Here is a 14,842-nt window from a genome sequence, read left to right as displayed (position 1 = left end):
TATCGCTTAGAACAAAATTTATATCAATCAGTTATCAATGATATACGTATTTATTTAACCTTATAACATTTTTGAGACCATTATAAAAAGCAATCTATTATTAGTTAAGATATGACAGCTTTTCTTAGTTATTTTTTAAGACAGAATTAAAAACTATATTTTTGAAGTCATATAAGTATGTTTATTAAAAAAAAAGGAACACTTCTTTTAACCTATATGATGGGTATGTTCTGATATAAAAACGAAATAGAACACGGGCGCTCTCTTATTTTTATATCCGATTTGTATACATGGAGTTCGTGTTCCTTATATAGTCTCCGTGGTTGTTCCTTTGGAAATCAACTTCAAATATATCCCCTGCAGGTTTACCAACTTTACTTTTATTTTTTTTCAAAGTGCGCTTGCACCTTGAATTTGTGGTTGCGTATGCGCATAACATATAACCTCTTCATGACGTTTTTTAATTTTTAATTATTAATAACTAATTAAATAATTAATTAATAAAGTTAAAAGTTATGTATTTTAAATAAACATTTTATTAGCAAATTAGTGCACTTATTCATTTTTTTCTGCTGTGGCCAACTACGTTACTTTACTGAGAAATAACAAAAAAAATTTTCAAATTTTTAATTATCAATAACTATTTAAATAATTAATAAAAAATTTAAAAGAATATGGATTTCAAATTAGCTTCTAGCCAGCAATTAAATGTATATCTTCATTTTTCTTAGTTCTGGAGGTTCTGTTCCAACTTTTTTGCGCTGTATTCTTTGCTATTATAAAGTGGAAATTACTCACGGTCGGTAAAGTCATTTGAAAAATGACAATGAAATTGTAGATATTACAGGTTAGTGTAGTACGTTCTACTTCGTTCTTATGTTTCATGCATTGTGAAATATATATGAGATAATCTCTCAAATCTTTCGAAGTTCTAGGTTATATTATATAGTTCATGGCTTTTTTGTTTCGCTTGGTTACGTTGCTTTTCAACAACCTGTCGTTGTGCAGTCATTTGTATGTTGCGTCGAGTAAAGAAGTTATTTTCGTTTTAAATTTCGAATGACCCTGATGTACCCAGCCAGATATTTTGCACGTGTTCATGTATTATATTGGAATTGGAACTTAAAAGTAACACATTTTCGGATTAACATTTTATAAATTTAAAAGGTGAACTTTTATTATATCCTATTCACAAGTATTACTATTAACCTAAATTTCTACATTTCAATTAGGACGTAACATTAGGAGTTGTATAACAATTAATTATTTTTATTAATAACACATTAAATAAATCAACAATTTTTTTATTTTAGATGGGTGAAGCACCTAAATATTATGGAAAAAGAAGAAGTATTGTTCGTAGAATTGGATCATTTTTACCTTTAAGACCACCACCAAAAATTTATGTAAGTGTAACACCTCTGCATTCTATGACAAGTTCTATGATTAATGAAGAAACTAGCAGTGATTATGTTGATTCTAATGGTTATGGACCTGGAAGGTTTGTTATAATGATTATTATAATAAATTATGTTACATTTATCGAACACGTAATTAATATCATTCTGTTATTTTTATAGTGGTAGGTTGCTAGGTAGCAGACCAGATTTATTAGAACCAATTAGTTTTGGTTCAGAAATTCGGTTGCTTGCTTTAGAACAAGAATTACAAGAGCTCAGAGAACAGATATCGGTAATAGTTAAAAGTAGTAAACAATCTCAATGTAAGTATTATGTAATAAGTGTTTATATAAATTTGAATATTTGTGAAATAACTTTTTAATGATAGAAGTAGAAAGATATATGTATATTTTCATAGAAAAAAAAATATTCTTTGTTACAGATGCATCGGCTGCATCGTTGTCTAGCGAGAAAGAAGATTTTAAATCACCACCGCCACCACCACCACTTCCGCCTCCCTCCACACCACATATTGCTAGGAGAGCAAGTTTACAAGATCACAAAATTGAAGATCGTAAAAAAGTGCCATTAAATACTCAAAAATCAATGGGTGACATATTAAAAGATATCGGTAAAGTCAAATTGAGGCCAATTGCAAGGTAAAGTACAATGAAATGATAAAATGAGAAAAGTATATAAATCGATAACACGATATCGCATAATTTTCTGCATGTTTAGATCTCCCGGGGGTCGGCCATTACAAATGAAACGTGTAAATAGTCCGTGCAATGACTTACAAGAGATTTTACGTAAACGATATATTGCGATGCAATCGCCAGATAGCAGAAATTCATCTGGTAATTTAACTCTGGATGATTCGTTTTCAACTTAGTTTATTATAATAATGAAGTGGTAAATCACGGCATACGATTCGTTGATTCAATTACAACATTTGTATGCGATTCAACACGCATTGCAGAAATGCAATACTTAATGCAATAATTTATTTCTCATGCTGTCGAATATTGCGAATTTTTTCAATTGATAATCCTAATTATTTATCTCATAACACAACAGTTCCTTTTAATTTACAACACGAATTTGGAAACGCGAATAGGTCGTGATAGTTTTAAAATAATTACGTGAAAATATTTTTCTTAGTCCTAGAGTACAAAGCTAATAGAACTCACTTTAGAAAAAAAGAAAGAAAGAAAGAGAAAGATGCAGCAATAGATGGTATTTAGAATTTTTTTTTCATTTACTTAGAAAGATTTTTTTGTTACAGCAAGTAAATATGATACTTTGCTAACCAAAGAATCGAACGAATGAGTACAATTATCTCATTGATATAGATCTCACATAATTTTGACTATTACTATTTAACTATCTTGAATCCTCATTTTTAAATTGCAACGAATATATGTAGACAAATGTTAGCTTGAAATCTATTTCATTTGCCACATTTTTTAAACCTATTGACATGCGTAAAAGAGATTATTATAGGAATTAAAAAATACCGATTAATTAGTTTCGAATTAAAACATATCCGGCTAATCGTACATCTAATTGAATAAAAGCTTAATCACATCTTTTTTATTATTGTGCCAGGAAAATATATATATAACTTTTGTTTCCTATAAGCTTGATTATTGTGATATATTGAGATTCTTAATAGGATTTCATCGATTATGAAGGAAAACAGATCTAACACATACGATTCCAAAGAAAATGAAAAAAGATGAAGAAGACAAAAAAGACGAGCAAGAAAGTGCATTAATAATCGTCGATACGAAGTCTAGCACATATGATAAGCTTTATGTTAATATCATATGGCGCTTTTATGTTCAATGTATATTACTTTTTGATATACTTATGTGTTCGATTGACATAATTCAATACTGACATGAAAAGAAAAAAGAAAACAAAAATTATATATAAACGTTCGTAATTGGTTTGCGTGTGTGTGGAGAGAGACTGACTACGATCTTTAATGATATTACGAATGTACAGATGCGTTTTATACATAAAGCTTTTATTAATAATAAATATGAAAAATAAAAAATAAACGTTATTGTTAAAGAAACTTATCTTTATCTCATTGTCAGTTATGGATATTTTTTATTTTAATATCAACAACTTGAAACGATTTGTCGGATATTTAATGCATTCCTTACAGCTAATTTAAAATGATTTCATATACAAATTAACATTTAAGTGCATAGATGAACTTGTATATTTTATGTATTTTTCTAGACGCTTTTTATGGGTTTATGATAAGCTCATGGTGTATATTAAATGAAAAAAAACAATGTAGTTACTTCTCGATTGACTAGATGGCGCTACTTGTATCGTTTTTCGAAGAAAAGCAGACATCAGCACGCTCAAACATTTAATTTTGGTACTAAAATCTCATATTTAATATTACGGAGAAAAATATAAAATAGAGAAAGAGCGGGAAGCAGAAGAAAAGTAAAAGTTTATTAGTTACACAATTAAATAGTGAAGTTAATAACAAATTTTTATTATTAATAACACGTTTAATAAATTTAATACTCGGAAAATAATTAATCGTTCGATCAAGAAGATGGTAAACCATATTTTGTTTTTTCTTTTATTTTATATAGAAAATTAAATGTATTTGATTTTACAGTGATTGGTGTCGATGATCTAGGAGTACAAATAGAGGCCAAGGTTATCCCTCGGGGGCTGTGTTAGTATCGAGACGATTTGTAAATTCTCTTCTTGATCTGCTGACATTTTAATGCTACAAATAAGATTTTCATGAACCTTATGATCGCGTATGTGTGCGTATTATATATCTATACATATATAAAGATAATAATAAGCAAACAAAGGAAAAAAATAATACTAACAAGTTAAAACACAGTAGAAGAAGAGGAAGAAGAAGAAGAGTAGAAGGAGAAGTTAAAGAAAATCTTGTGTAAGAATTCTTTTCAATACGATCACACACAACCACAAACCCTCCTTACAGATGTTACTTGAAATCGTGTCCTTGAATTCCTCTCTTTGACATATCGACTAACACATCTCTTCTGCCGACACGTTCTATTTACATTTTCGGTAAGAACCAATATTTTTATACTATATTTTTTATTTAATATAAATAATGCAAATTTAATTTCTAAACCAAGTTATTTTTATTAAAGGCATAAAATTGATTATTAAATTAAATTAATAAATATATATATATATATATTATTATTACAGTAATTAAATAAATAAAAACAAATATATATATAAGGATTTTTCAAAGTGTGAGATTATCACATATACCAGCGACTCCATACAGGGTCGTAGAAATTTGAGCAAAATTAAAAACTTTCTAGACGCGTAACGATCGAAAAGTAATTCTAAACCAGTTTGGCAAAACTACGCCTATAATGCGTCTGTGAGTTTATGATAGTGAAAGAGAAGATAGTATAGAGTCTATATACAGGGTCATGAAAATATTTGCTCAAGTTTAAGGGTTGCCAAGTGGAAAAGTTTGCGAAACCCTGATATATATATAGTTATTGTTATTAAAAATTAAAAAATTAATTATTTAATTAAATTATTAAATATATAAAACGCAGAATGTATGTTAGTATCTATCGAAGCCCTCGACAAGAATTTTTTTCGAATCTATACTAAAAAAGAAGAGGTACAGGGTAAGGGAATGTAAAAAGTTTATAAAAATTAAGATTTACGTTTTACGTCATTTAGCTCATGTCAGATACGTCAAACGGATTGTTATTTTCATTTAACAAGACATACTAATAAAATAGCATTATGCGACGAACAGATGCTAGTGCAGTCAGTGGGATCAGATATCCCTTATCGGGTTTGTTACTTTTACGGTATTGACAATGAGGACGGTTTTTAAGTGCACTTACAATTAGATTTAGACGTAATAGACGGACTGTGACCTTTAACAATTATGTTACTATTGAGTTGCATGTTATTATCTTTTAAACACTATTTTTAAAACTATTTTTATTAAAAAATGAACATATTTTGAAAAATGAAGATATAATTAGCATTACGTCGAAATTTTGTTGTTTTTTAATTTAAATAAATCAAATTAGAAATGTTCAATATTATATATTGATATAAACAACACTGATATTTTTTTATTTATTAGACACATCGAATTTAACATTAATTTTTAATTTCAGAGTATTATTTACACATTCTATTCTTTGTGTAACAAAAACAAAAGAAGTTCGAAATACGAGGAATGATTCATGATATTATATCGTCCGTATTGCTTTGACGATTTCGAGATGTCGATATAAATGTTTTAAATAAACAAATTATCGATGCAATTCGTGAAAAAAGAAATGAATGATCTTTTGAATGATCTTTTTGAAGGATGAAACTATTATCGAAACTTTCTTCGTTGGACGGTATATTTAAATCGGAAGTCAGATATCGTAGCGAGGGTGGCATCATTCTACGGAGGATCAGCTGGCCTTTCTTAGGGGTGAGTTTATTGCAGTTACATAACACTCTTATCGCGTTTATTTATTTATCGATAAATTTTTTATAGTGGAAATCGATTAAATTCTACCAACACTCATAAATTTCTATGTAAACGTTGTTTACACGTTAACTTACAATATTACATCATTGTAAAACGTTTAATCATTATTATTTTTTTTATACCATTAAATATATAAAGCGTATATACATAAATGCATCCACTCTTCTAGTCAAATGCGTCTCGTGGTTGACCTTTTTACATTTTTTTCTTCTTTTTTTTTCTTCATATTTTTTTATAGCACCTTGAGAAAACCTTCGTAAACATTTTATCGAGTAGGAACAGCTAGGTCATAGTCTCATTGAACTCGATAAATATGAAACAATTATGAAATAGATTATTATAAATGTTTATTAATTGTTAACAATATTATTTAGATCGATGTTGAGTTTTCTTTATAATCTATTTATGTATGTAGATTGATTAGAGAGATATTGTGGGCGAGTGTCAAATGAAATTAAATTGCACGATTAGTTATTTATTTATCTCGTTCTATTATTTTCTCGCCTAGGGAAGGAACGTACGTTATAATAAATATTATTACGTTAGCATCATTCAATTTCAATCCAACATGTTATAAAATAATAATTATTTGAAATTATAAACAAATTTAATTTGGATTAAAGGGTTTGGAAAGCTTATCGGGATTAATGTGAAACAGGACAAACTGGAAAATGAATTTCCCAAAATAGAAAGAGGAAAAATCCATGCGTTTGCTTTTCTTTTTTTAGACCAATTATAGAAAAATGTGAATATTTAGAAATAAATGCGGAGTATTTAGTAAAATAGGATAAAAATTAGGAAATACATTTCCTAAAATAGAAAGAAATAAGATCAACGTTTCCTTCCTTTGTTATAGATCAGTTAGAGAAAAACGTGACTATTTAAAATTAAACGGGAATTGTTTAGATAATAGTTGAATCAGAATTTAACAAAATGCGAGTTTTGTTTCGTTTGGAGTTGTACTGGAAGGTGCGCTCCAGGTGCGTAAGTTTGGATCGATACTGCAACCAACTCCCTGGTTATCGTGAGACATGCCCCTGCGAGCATCATTCATTGGCTACAAAGGAATCATGCTAAAATTAAATGACAAGCCTTTCTATCTCTCTTTTCTCTTTACCCCTCTTTATAATTTTCAAAATTATTTTGTTCCCATCAACAGTTACACGAATATTTCTCGAAATAAATAGGATATCGAATGTACTATCGATTATCAATTTGGCCTGGATTGCGATTAAAATTATCTACCTTTTTCCAAAACTAACGTGATTTAATAAATTACAATATAGCATCTAGTTTATTCTATAAAAAAATAGAAAAATTATAAACGAACTCAATCTTATTGTATTCTATTTATAAAAAAAAAATATTTAAAAAGGAAGTAAGAAATACAATATAATGAAATAGTAACTGACAGGAAAAAGAAAATACATATGCATAGTAAGTATCCCATGTATCTTTAATTTTCTCTCTCTCTCTCTCTCTCTCTCCCCCCCCATTGATTTTCATAGAAATAAGCAAGCACGACTCGCGAGGGTAGCGTTCCACGTCTCTTTAAAGTTTCCCGTAGCGGCCGTCAGATGTCCGTAGAATAGTCGGCGGCGCTGAGTGTTAGAGCCAATAGTAGAACGGTTTACCCCCTCTCTTAGTAGTCGCTACATCCAAGCATCGAGTCGTGCTCTCTCGTGCGCTCGGTCGTGTATTCATCGGCGGCGTCTGTCCCGCTTCGTCGCGTAACGAGGTTGCCTTGGTGTAGGCGCACTGGAGGGTAGAGGCGCGTACACGCGCGCATCTGCGCGCATACGCGCACGCGCGCGCATCCGTTACCTCGCGCAACCAGGTTGACGCGAAGGAGAACAATAATAAGAGAAATAAGAATAAGAAGAGGAAGAGGAAGAGGAAAAGGAAAAGGAAAAGGAAAAGGAAGAAGGAGAAGAAGAAGAAGTAGATGAGGAAGACGTTTGAAGGAAAACGAAGAGCAGGATCATCTTGCTTACACCCTACAAGTTCTCCTTCCTTCCCATAGCAGGCAGATGCTCACACACCACCACCATGATACCATACTCCGCGTGCTTGTCTTTTGGGAGTCGTCGCGACGCTCGCCGTTGGGTGATCCTGCACGACGAACTTTCTCCCTACCCGGTGAGTCGGTAGCACGAGTACGCACGAGAACGCACGAAGAATGACCCTCCTCCTATCTTTCCTCACTCCACCTCACCTTACCACACCACACCACACCACACCACACCACACCACACCACACCTCACCTCACTTCACCTAACCTCACCTCACTTCACCTCGTCTCACCTCACTTCACCTCACCTTACCTTACCTCACTTCACCTCATCTCGACTCGTTTCACTTTATTCTCCTGCCCCCAACTCACCACCTTTCCACTACCTTTCTACCCTTTTCTACAATCCCCTCTTCCTCATCGAATGCGAAACCGCAAGCGCACTTTTCTTTTCCATCTTTCTTCTTCTACTTCTTTCTGTACCTTTAAATGCTCCTCTTGTGCACACCTCTATTCTCCACCCTCTACCCTCTATCAAACGAAATCTGATTGAAGCGATAAATAATACTAGCACTAGCATTCTCTTCGTTGATTCTACCTATAAAGTAATTTCTATTTTTTTCTATCCCTGATTTCTAAACTTTGATTACGGGGTAGGAGAATGGGGAAACGAATTTTCGTTTTTACACTTGTTGCCACTAATTGTTAGGTATGAATATATAATTTTATGTATTACAGCAATCTTTTTTTCTCTCTCTCTCTCTCTCCCTCTCTCGTGTGATTAATTATGTCTTTTCTTTTCACAAATTTCTATAATTATTTCAACACTATAATTGTAAGATTAATTATTTTTATAAATATAAACGCGTTATAGGAAATTAATGAAAATATCGTACATATAATACGAAATAGGAAAAAGAAAGGAAATCAAAGTTTAACTCGATCAAAATCGTGTTTTGTATCTTGAGGTTCTTTTAAATATTTGATGCTTTGTGAATTTGTTTTATTTATTTATTTAATTTACAAAAATATTATTTCTGTACGTGCGTTCTATGGAAAACCATGCACACACACACACACACACACACCACGTATGACTACTTTACATAAAGCGTATAATATACGCGCATACGTATGCGCATAGAGAAATACAGGTTCTTACAATCAATACGCACTTAAACATTCTATCATGCTTGTCACGGAAATCGTATTATTTATCTATACTTACACGATCTTGATACATCTTTTTTAAATCGTTTGTCTAATATGTTACATTGTATCAATACCATTTGTCTTATCAGATGCATAATCTTCATAATACTCGTAAATCCGGATCACAATTTTACAAATCATTTGATCATAAACACACACACACATACAATATATTAATTATCTAAATTATATTATTTTTTTTTTTAAATAATATTAATAATCTACAATTTATTAGGACGAATTTGTTTCAATATTTAAATAATCATAATAATCTAGTAAATAATTTGAAAAATAGATGACTATTTTCTTTTATCCTTCGAATCAATCATGGGAATAAAAAGTTCATATAGCCAATCAAAGCTTTCGTGATTAATTGACTTTTGTATTTACTCAAGGCATAATTGGGTCAAAGTAATGTCAAACTAGATAAACGCTTTATTAATTTTCTTCGTTGCGAATGGTATTAACCAGATATTGTTATTCAATCGAGTTATACGAATTCTCTCTTTTTTCGTTCTCTTTCTATTTCGTAATCGTTTAATATAATAGTTAAAAAGGAACGAAATTTTTCGATACGAGTGAGAGTGATTTGTTGTCAATTAATTATAACAACCTATGCAAAGTAAAGTATTCGTTACTTTGATCAAAGAACGGGGATTGTTAAAAAAAAAAAACATATAAACTAAAGTCGAAAATCGATTAAACGAAGCAATTTGATGTCAAATTAATTGTATTTGCGGTCCTTTTCAATTGGTTTCCTCTGTTTGAAATTGCTTGTTTGACTAGCCGAGGAGAACGGTTAACCTAACGGATTGCTTTATAATTTGTCACTCGAATTCTAGTAATGAAGAGATAAAAAGATAGGGAAGAAAATTCTTAATACGCGAGTACTAAACGTAAGATTCGAATTTCATTTGTCACATTTAGCTGAAACAGTAAAGCGAATTAAATTGATCATTGTTTCTTTTTTTCTAGATATTTCAATGAGATCTAAATAATATTTACTTTCAGCGCGCTTCTTTATTTAAAAAAGAAAGTTAAGAAGGTGAAAATACAACCTTATAAAATCATTATTTTTATATCAATTTACATTAATGATACATAGAGAAGTCTTTTTAATGGAGATGTTTATGGGGTCAAAAATATACTCACGTTAAGAAGAAGGATTCTGTTATAATTTTTCCCTGAAGAGCTCTTAAGGGAATAGACCATCTTGCTCTATGGTTCCAAGAGGTCCAACAAGGACCAAGTTTGTCTCTCTCGAATGATGAAAGTGACGATTAAAAGCGAAGCTAATAAATTGGTTTAAAATTCCTTTAAAGATGGCGCCAGCTAATGATGGTACCAATAGGTACAAATATAGGTATAGTTATATCGTAAGAAGATGGTAGAAAGAAGTAACTAGAAGATTCTTTTCGATTTCAGAAAACGTCTCGACGACGCCTTAAAGTCTCAACGTCTTAACGAGCTGTCATCCTTTACGGCATCTCGTTTCTCACAAATAATATATTCATACTTTTTCTCCGTATATACACTCTCTTTCTCTCTTTTTTTCTATTTTTTTTTTTGGGGGGGGGCGGTTGGGAGGAAGACGAGGTTCTCAAATTATGTAAAAATTCGTATAAAAACATCTTTTTACGAAAACTTTTGACGAACCTAATTTTTAAATTTCATTCGATGGGAGAGAGAAACAAATTTGATATTTGATATAATAACGAAAGTTTACACAAAGGCTACTCGATTTACTCATTAAAAATACATTGTACAAGTAAAAATGAATTTTTTTTAATAAATATCTCGTAACTGGTAGACCATGACGATAGATATGTGTACAGCGTGGGAGTATAATTACCGAAAATCCATTAGGATGGAAAGCTTGTTTTTACTTTCTCCTTCCTAACCTTTATTTTTTATCTAACTGGGAGTGTACGCGAACGTACAAACTAAACTTTAAACGAGAACTTTGTCTAAAACTTCCCTTAATGTGTGCCGTCCCATTCGCACACATACATACACGCATACGTAGACGCAGACACACTTCTAAGAGTAGAAATGGGTTTTAACTATACTCCTACATACATATGTTCCAATATACGATTCAGGAAATTATTAAGTTATCCGGAAAGTTCTCTAGGATCATTTTCCTTCGTTAAATGTTACAGTAAATTGATACGAATCGATTAAATTTTAAACCAATATACTTTCCAAATGTTAAACCTATATTTAAAAACAAAACTTCCTTCGATATTTTTGTTTGAAATAACTTTCATTTAGATTGTTAAATAGCGTTCATTACAAGCTTGTAATTTTACGATCTGTGGAAACAAGAAACTTATTTTACTCGTAAAAAAAAATAATAATTTTAACTACAATTATACCAAGAAACTTTTAATTCAATTCAGGGCTTCGCGCTTTTTCGCGTGAAGAAAATTCACGATAATACAAAGGACAATCGGACTCTCGCAAACAAAAAAATATATAGAAAAGAAAGAAAGAGAAAGCAGAAAAGTGTTAAAGGAAAATAAAATGAACGCAAATTGGGAGAATCGGTGGAATTGGGAGAATTGGGGCAGAGTGGAGAGGAAAGAAGAGGAAAGGGGGAGGGAAGGGAAGGGATATGGTGGTGATAAAGAATAGTGTTTACACGGTAATACCATTTCGCGCGTTAATGCGTTTCTATACATCGTCGGACTCTTTACGAAGTTCGCTCGTTCTCTTATTCTCCACAAGGGATAAAGTCGATGACTCGTATCATCGATTTTGAGGCTAACGCGGAAAAGAGTGAAAACAAGAGAAAAAGAGAAAAAAGAGAGAAGAGAGAGAGGGGAGAGAGGTGAAAGAGAGAGAGAGAGTGAGAGAGAGAGAGAGAGCTTTTCATTGAGTCGTATAATCACGTCCTTTAGCTCGACCGCCAAAGGTGCAGCCGAATGGCCTTTTCAAGCCTCATAAACTCAGTGACGTAGATTATGGGGTAGTTGCGAATCTATCTTTGTGCAATGACGCCGAGAGTCTAGATTGATCGAAGGGGAAATCGCCGATAAAGACCTGCCTGTTCAATGTAAATCCATCCGATTAATTAGTCCAAAGCCACTAAGCCACTAAGCCTTTTTTTAATTATTATTATTATTATTATTATTATTATTATTATTAATATTATATTGATATATATATATATTTTTTTTTTTAAATAATTTATAGATGATATAATAAGGTGACTAGGATCATCGATCAATGTTACGTTTACTCGAACTTGCGTTAATTTAATTTTCTTTTCTTTTCTTTTTTACAGAGGTATAACAAAATTAAAATCTGTAATAATACTAATAAATTTGATAGAAAATAATTAATAGAATTAATGTAATAATGTTTAAAAATTAACGTCGATGTTCTTCGATATTCTTGTTATTCGAAAATTCATTTTATATTATATTTATTTAATTATATATATATTTATATATATTTAAATAATTAATAGATAATAGGACCGTAAGGATCATTGATCGATTATATTTTATTTCGTTTTATTATCCTTTTCATTGAAAAATCTTGTTAATAGAATTAATAATATACATATATTCCAGTTGATCTTTTTTTATCTTTTGAATTTTTATGCACAATGCGTTTCGTATGATCAACACGTATCTCAATAGTACCATGGTTTTGCTCCGAGGAACGGCCATTGGGTTCCCTGAGGACCAGAAACGAGTGGCCCTACCTGTTAGTAAATATTACTTAACGTTATTACCCACTCGATGTCACATTACATAGTGTAATAGGCCAAACCACCATAGAAAAACGAGGGGAGGGCGAGGGGAAGAGGAGGAACCATAACGTAACATAACACATTCTCGAGTCTCTATTAATATTATTTATAACAGATAGATCTAATTTAAGCTCATTTCCTGTAAACATTTTACGCAAACTCGCAAACCATTGTCGGTCATCTTTACTCTCGCCATATTTATTTATTTATTTATTTTTACGTATGATAGAGAGAAAAAAAAAGAAACAAATTATTTAAATGGAAAAAATAAAAAGAAAGAAAGATTCTCTCCAGTTATCTCTTTAAAATAAGAAAGATGTTCGGAAGAACGGTGTTGTATCTATAGTTGAGATATTCTTATTATAATATATTTATATCGATATAATATATATATTCTTCCATCCCGTCTTCGTCGTCGTTTAGGAAGTATCTCCTTATGGAACGATTTGCAAGCATGGCCTATTTCCAAGTGTTACTCGCAAATCGAGAGAAAGGTTAATGAGGCTGAGGAAGAAAGGAAAGAGAAAAGGAGAATGAGTGAGAGAGAGAGAGAGAGAGAGAGAGAGAAAATTAACGACGTAAAGGAAATGCTCAAGTGGTCGAAGAGGTTGGGACCACGCGGAAAGGAAATGTTGAAGAGTAAGCGAGTGAGTGAAAGAGAGAGAGAGAGTATATAGGGAGTATCGTAGGATGGAAAAGAGCGAGGGGAGAGGGTTAGGAGGGGTTGGGAAGCGTGTTCGATCGAACCTCGTTCGTTCTCTCTACCTTTTTTTCACCCCCTCATCCCTTAGCCAAGCTTCCTCCTTCTCTTCCTCCTCTTCTTTCTCCCTCTGTTCGTCACTTTTTCTCGCTTCAGCCACCTCGATGTACAAGTTTCGCGTTTGTGTATAATACACCAAGGAAGAATCAATATGGCTCTGAGGTACGTCGTTTGAAAATTACGCTTCGTAAACCGAAAGAGGAACACGAGTTCTTAGGACGATCTTTCTCGAGTGTGTTGCATCACATAACCAACAGCAACAGCAACAGCAGTAGAGGCAGCTAGCTGGTACTGGTGCTTCTACTGGTTACTGGTGCTTACGTTGCTTCTAATAAGCGTCGATAAGTCTCATCTTCTTTACCCAATTAGTATCACACCAATTAACGTATCATCTCTCTCGTGTAAACTTTGGAAATTTTGCGTTCACCCGAATGCCGTGAATTACTTACTTATCGTTTATTATTCGTTGTCCTTTTTTTCATTTCTTTTCATGTTTAAACCAAGTCGAGTTTTATTTTTTTTCTTCTCAAGTTGACGTATAAAATGACTCTTACTCTTCGTCAATTTGGCACTAACTCGATCCTATCTTATTATATGGATCCGTGTACTATGGAATATGCGCTGTGGGCGCATTGGATATTTTCTTAAGTGAAAGTATTTCATGGAAATAATATCGTCGTTGTCGTCGTGGTCGTTTTCGTTTTTTGGTAGAAAAAAATAATAAAAAAAAAAAAAGAAAAGATAATATTTAACGTAAACAAAAAGAAAATGAAGAAAGAGTAATAGAAAGAAAGGTGGAATCCTGAACTTTTCACTGGAATTTATAACTATAGTTTAGGGATATACCGTTATTAATATATTCTTAACGTTGTAACGTTATTCCGACGAAATTTATTACGTCATCGTTGTCGTCATCTTTGATACAAACGATCAACATAAATAATGGCAAATGGTAATTGAAGTGGGGGGATGAGGGCTAGTGAAAAATAGATTCTAACCAATCATCTTACATTTCTGAGAAGAAATCTGAGCCTCCTTTCAATCGAATTTACGTTCTCGTCGTTGTCGTCGTCGTCGTCGTCGTCGTCGTCGTCGTCGTCGTCGTAATTAACGTAAATAATAAGAAGATATAAGGTAGAAATAATAGTAAAA

The 14,842-nt window shown here is 31.9% G+C and overlaps 2 protein-coding genes and 1 long non-coding RNA gene across 3 annotated transcripts in view; 2 read left to right on the top strand and 1 right to left on the bottom strand.

Annotated features, from left to right (window-relative positions):
- The first annotated feature begins 950 nt into the window (after nucleotides 1-950).
- On the top strand, nucleotides 951-3,483 carry LOC122519627 (mitochondrial fission regulator 1-like). Its single transcript, XM_043639212.1, has 5 exons — nucleotides 951-1,167; nucleotides 1,314-1,501; nucleotides 1,581-1,723; nucleotides 1,843-2,059; nucleotides 2,139-3,483. Exons 2-5 carry the CDS (start codon nucleotides 1,314-1,316, stop codon nucleotides 2,290-2,292), a joined length of 702 nt encoding a protein of 233 aa, XP_043495147.1. The 5' UTR covers nucleotides 951-1,167; the 3' UTR covers nucleotides 2,293-3,483.
- Nucleotides 3,484-7,542: 4,059 nt separating this feature from the next.
- LOC122519624 overlaps nucleotides 7,543-14,842 on the top strand; it is a 41,216-nt gene continuing 33,916 nt past the window's right edge. The window contains exon 1 of the mRNA XM_043639210.1: nucleotides 7,543-8,082. Within this exon, the coding sequence (XP_043495145.1) occupies nucleotides 7,993-8,082 (90 nt within the window). The 5' untranslated portion in view covers nucleotides 7,543-7,992. The remainder of the gene's footprint in view (nucleotides 8,083-14,842) is intronic.
- Nucleotides 12,772-13,777, bottom strand: LOC122519626. Its single transcript, XR_006304336.1, has 2 exons — nucleotides 13,696-13,777; nucleotides 12,772-12,882 (listed from the first exon to the last, which is right to left on the bottom strand). It is a non-coding gene; the product is annotated as an uncharacterized LOC122519626 (long non-coding RNA).

Source organism: Polistes fuscatus, unplaced genomic scaffold (assembly GCF_010416935.1).
Source record: "Polistes fuscatus isolate 324 unplaced genomic scaffold, CU_Pfus_HIC Scaffold3, whole genome shotgun sequence".
Classification (NCBI taxonomy): Eukaryota; Metazoa; Arthropoda; class Insecta; order Hymenoptera; family Vespidae; genus Polistes; species Polistes fuscatus.
This window is presented reverse-complemented; position numbering and strand designations above follow the sequence as displayed.

What these genes read in the sequence shown, in the direction of transcription:
- LOC122519627 (XM_043639212.1), top strand. Translation starts at nt 1,314, where the DNA reads ATGGGTGAAGCACCTAAATATTATGGAAAAAGAAGAAGTATTGTTCGT. An exon ending in AATGGTTATGGACCTGGAAG is followed by an intron (nt 1,502 to 1,580) that starts GTTTGTTATAAT and finishes TTATTTTTATAG; the next exon opens with TGGTAGGTTGCTAGGTAGCA. An exon ending in AAATTGAGGCCAATTGCAAG is followed by an intron (nt 2,060 to 2,138) that starts GTAAAGTACAAT and finishes CTGCATGTTTAG; the next exon opens with ATCTCCCGGGGGTCGGCCAT.